Here is a 5,000-nt window from a genome sequence, read left to right as displayed (position 1 = left end):
TTGATTGTGTTCCCTCAACTGAGTTTGTGGTAGCACTATTCACTTGCCCATTCACAGCAGTTCCTACACTACTGGTAGGATTAGTCACAGATTCACTAACAGTCTCTTTCTTTGTCACAGAGTTAGCATTGGAATCTGTCAATCTGACTGGGCTATGTGCTCCCACTTCATCAAAAGGAGCTGGCTTACTGGTAACTATTCTATAATTTTTTACACTATTAATTAATCTGTCTTTCGTCCTATTTTTTAACAGGCACAAAGGAGAGTAACAATGGCACCTTCCACTACTTCTACATATCACTGAGTAACAAGAATAACTGCCATCAAGCTCATCTAGAGTCTCATATTTGGCTTTTAAAGTTCGAACTTCCTTAAGTAAATTTCCAGCAGGTCTCTGTTTGTGTATAGTTGACCGCTGGGAGTCTGGGATCTCATCAATGTTCTCATGATCTGAGTTGTCACTGAGCGTTGCATCCGAATCATCATTCTCAACATCTATTTCGTCATCCTCCTCATCTTTCTTGGTTTCTCCACCCTGAGTTTTCTAAGGGTAAAAAAGATATCACAGTAAGTTACAAAACTACAAGTCTCAAATTCTCCAATCTATAGCTATCACATAGTGAAACACAAAAATTCTTAAAACTTTCAATCTAATGCATACTAAATATATGTTTCTATAATCATTCTCTGACTGGGTAAAGTATTCTAATCAATTTCAATTAAACAGGTTCCATACATACACTTAAAATAAATATACCTACAATATCCATGTAACAGATAATATCTAATCCAAATATCATAACAATAACAAAGCTAGATACTTACCAATAAGTATTTCAAAACATAACAAGCAGGTACACCACTGATTCTTGTATCACCCTTTTGTTTTTTTTTAGACTGTACAGCACTGTTCCTTTTGTCAGACCAATAGAGATTACACAATAACAATTCAATGATATTTCTATAACCCCTAACTCTGCATCTTCTGTACCTCTATAGTACCATGGACTGCTAGAAACTAATTTCAAATATATCAAATTTAAGTGAAATAAACAACAAACTAAATAACAATGAATGCCACCCCTGACCACAGTGATAATTTTGGGAAATCTAAAAGTATGCTTGTAAATCAGTACAGATTATAAGAGGTTGGGAACATTCTATTACCAGAAAATCGGTGGTGTACCATCACATTATCATTTATTCACTTTATTTATATTCATGATGTACTGATTAGTTCCAAAACAGTTTACCAAGGATATGAACACAGAAAAATCTGGTCTGTAGATAATCTTCTTAAATTTTTCCAGTAAATTATTTAATATTAAACCTTTGCTAAGCCTATGAAGTAACCAGAAAAATATCTTTTATCATATGATAAAAATTCAAACAATGATATTGATGGGATAATACTAACTTTCAAGAATATCTTAACAGCACTGCAGTTGGCTAGACCATGATTTCACAAGAAAGAATATAATATATAAATACATCAAACTAGTCATCTTCACTACATGATCTTTGATGTTGAGTGACCTAGTGACCTATTTTGTCTGCCTGAAAAGTGCTGTTGTTATATATTACATTTACTTCCTATCAACAATGCATGAATCAAGATCCATTTATAAGAATATGAAGACTATTTTTCAAATTTTATATTATTAGTAATTTCCTTACATTTTCCATATTCTTTCTTACTGAATGTTAGTCTGCATCAAAATAACATTATTAACACTGATACAAACTTACCTTGGTGGCAAGATCTTTCTCTTCTTGAGAACGGAGCGCAATTCGTCTACTTAACAAACTGTCCAGAACAGAGGTTTTGGCAACTTTGGGGTAAAGGAAGCGTGAACGTGAGGTGAGGGCTGCAGATACATTGACCAAACCATCCTCAAAATAATCCTCAAGTTTTACTGTACCAACAACAACTTTCTGCTGACCAGCTGTTGGGTAAAGAAAGTGAAATAAGACTTTAATAAAAAAAAAAATTACCTCCTTATAAAAGAGTAAGTCTCCAGTCTTATGAATTACTGCAACTCATATTATAGTATGCATTACCAAAATAAATGAACTTATAAATCAACTTTTGTTGAGAGAGAGAGAGAGAGAGAGAGAGAGAGAGAGAGAGAGAGAGAGAGAGAGAGATGCTCTTACTTGTACTAGCTATTATGATTTCGTTTTTCTTCTCCTCAGAAGATTCAACCTCCATCTTTTCTTGAGACCTTTGGTTAGGAGATAGGAGGCAAGGCTTTAAGGAAGGCGCTTTAGACGCCAGTTGCTTATAAACAGCATAGTTGATTGAAAGACTGCGTAGTCCAGTTGGGCCCTTGATGGGTACCATGTACTTCTCTCCTCCAGCACGAAGACCAACAGTGGACATGGGTGTGTGTGGGGCTCGCCTGTGTGACGACAACCACTGCCAGCCCCACATGCCATGCACTCTATACTCCTCACCCTTCAGCTTCCATACCTGTTGATAATTGCATGTGCTATTAGTATATGCATTATAATAAAAAAAAAATGGTAAAAGCCTTCTACAAAGGCCCTTGTATTGATGATATTTTACAGTATTGCCTTTTAAGACCATGAAAATCTTACCTGATGCTTTAGCCCAAGAGTGTACTTGATGATAGTCACAGGTCTGACTTCTTCTTGATCATTATCTTTCTTTTCTCTTTTCTCTTGCTTCTTTTTCTCCTCTCTTTCTAATGCTGTCACTCGGTTGAACCTGGTGGGATAATAATAATAAAATGAATGGCAACTCTTCACTGTTTTTCTATACTGAGCCATATAAGGTATGTTCAATTTAGTAAATGACTGAGAGTGAATGAACTTCCATCCTAATAGAATAATAATCAATAAAAGTTCCATTAAATACACTTGCATATACATAGGCACATACAAAACACTAGATGAAAATGCATAAAACATTCTTCTCCTTCATTATTTATAATATCCATTAAAAATACCATTCCATTAACTGACTCACCTGACATGCCCAAGGGATTCATGCCACACAGGGTTAAAGACCACCGGTTTAATACACGCCACCAGCCACATGAGGACCCGGGAAAAGTGCCGTGGCTCGGTAGAAGCCATCACTGCCACGTTCCAGGCCTTGCGGATGTTAGGCCAGTGGGGATGGAATAAGTGAACAGATATATTTTGTTCTAAGGCTAACACACTGTGACGAAGGGTTGACACAAGGGATTCCTTGTTGCCTGTGGAGAAAAGCGAACATCATTCTGCTGTCATAGAAGTCTCAAAGCTACTATACTCAAACAAAAAATTCTCTAATAATGACCTACACCTCTTTTCACACATGACTTTATGAAATTAACTGAGCCTGATTGAGGATTCAAAACCAGTAAACATTAAAAAGTCATTGGAACAAAAAGTTTAATCTTACCGTAAAGCACTCCATTCCACTTAAAGTCTGCATTTGAGGTTAGGCTGAATTTGTGTGACAAATGTCTTCGTTTATCCCTTTCCTCATTATGCTGCAACTTGTTGAGAGCAAGAGCATTTGTAGAATACTGATTGACGTAATTCTTGTATTTCCCATCACATCCCAGTCGGTACAAATGATCTACAGAAAAAAAAGAAGAGATTTTAAGGTCACTGTTTCCTAGAATCATTATCAACGTAAATATTGCAAAATTCCAATTATTCTCATTTATATAAGTGCAGCTAAAATCAAGACAACTGATACAAAACTTGTAGGGGGGAAGAGCTTCAAAGTGTAAACCTTATTTTTCTAACTCCATCAAAACATTTAAACCAATATAAGAGACAGCAGTAAACAAAACTGTCTCTCATATGTGATTCATAATTCATCTTACAAATCTTCCTCCATTTCTATTGTCTATGTAGACACTCTGAAGAACCCACCATTGCTCTGAAGCTGAGCCAGCTTACTCTGTGTGAGCTTGTGCACTGCAGCATCATCTGAAGATTTCTTGCTGCTGTCCTTGTCCTTATCCTCCACTGGCAGGCGACGCCGTAAATCATCCACAGCAAACTGCTTGGGGGTGATTGTCCCCGTTTTAGTCCTGGTCTTGATGCCACTCTCACTGCTTTTCTCCTCATCTTCATGCTCCTCCTTGACATCAACTTCCTCTTTGATGTCAACATTGGGAACACCAGAGGACTTGGAGGACTTCTCCTGAATCTCGCCGGTGAATGGGTCAAGACTTGAGACATGGCCTTCTTCAGTCTTCATGTTGCTCTCCATTGGCTCCTCTTTTATTTCTGTTTTGATGTCTTCCTCCTTGATCTGTTGAAGAAGAAATGCATGAAGACAACCATACTATCTTAAACTGCAATCTAGATATATATATAAAAAAAAAGTAAAACCATATTGAATACAAGAAGATATCATGAAGACTAAGAGATATATAAATGAAAATGTTATGAAAACTTACCTCTTCAATCAACTTATCTAATCCTTCTTGTTCCTTTTTCACCTTTTGTTCTCTTCTCTCAGCAATTCTTTTTGCTACATCAGCTGGAAATAAAATCCCAAACAATCGTTTTCATTTCCAATCAATACAAAAAATATATAGTAATAGCCATAACATTAATAATAGGAAATACTAAAATGCAAGTATAAAAACTTAACAATTATTACCATCTTCCACTTCTAGGCGGGATTTGCGATTCCCTTTGTTCTCTTCTGTGATACTTTCTGTCAATGACATGTGTCTTTTTATCTCTGACATTACATCTTGAAGGGCACTGCAAAGCTCCTCCTCTAGATCTGCACTGTCTAAAAGACTATAGACCTCCTCAAATTGTGACACTGTTGTGTAGTACCATAATTCACCATCCTCTGTTTCTCTGCAATGGGTAAATATATAACTGTTAGCAGTTTTTCTTTCTTATCATTTATAACATATTTACAAGTGCTTACTAAATACCTTTATTCTTATTTTATTACTATTTTGGAAAAGATTCCTGAGTATTCAATGGTTCACATAAAAATATCACCTTCACTA

General features: G+C 36.0%; 1 protein-coding gene across 4 annotated transcripts in view; it reads right to left on the bottom strand.

The window, feature by feature from the left end:
• The window catches only part of E(bx) (nucleosome-remodeling factor subunit NURF301 E(bx)), a 34,313-nt gene that overhangs the window by 19,308 nt on the left and 10,005 nt on the right, over window positions 1-5,000 (bottom strand). For 2 of the 4 annotated variants that reach the window (XM_086548394.1, XM_086548397.1), the window contains exons 4-12: window positions 4,634-4,842; window positions 4,428-4,510; window positions 3,895-4,279; window positions 3,413-3,592; window positions 2,993-3,224; window positions 2,602-2,731; window positions 2,158-2,473; window positions 1,750-1,946; window positions 1-544 (exon numbers count right to left, since the gene is read on the bottom strand). The exon at window positions 1-544 is cut by the window's left edge and continues 687 nt beyond it. In XM_086548394.1, the coding sequence (XP_086404520.1) occupies window positions 1-544; window positions 1,750-1,946; window positions 2,158-2,473; window positions 2,602-2,731; window positions 2,993-3,224; window positions 3,413-3,592; window positions 3,895-4,279; window positions 4,428-4,510; window positions 4,634-4,842 (2,276 nt within the window). The remainder of the gene's footprint in view (window positions 545-1,749; window positions 1,947-2,157; window positions 2,474-2,601; window positions 2,732-2,992; window positions 3,225-3,412; window positions 3,593-3,894; window positions 4,280-4,427; window positions 4,511-4,633; window positions 4,843-5,000) is intronic. The other 2 variants (XM_086548395.1, XM_086548398.1) reach the window with 1 other exon arrangement.

Source organism: Penaeus japonicus, unplaced genomic scaffold, assembly GCF_977035675.1.
Source record: "Penaeus japonicus unplaced genomic scaffold, GWHDUDI00000001_assembly GWHDUDI00000020, whole genome shotgun sequence".
Taxonomy (NCBI): domain Eukaryota; kingdom Metazoa; phylum Arthropoda; class Malacostraca; order Decapoda; family Penaeidae; genus Penaeus; species Penaeus japonicus.
This window is presented reverse-complemented; position numbering and strand designations above follow the sequence as displayed.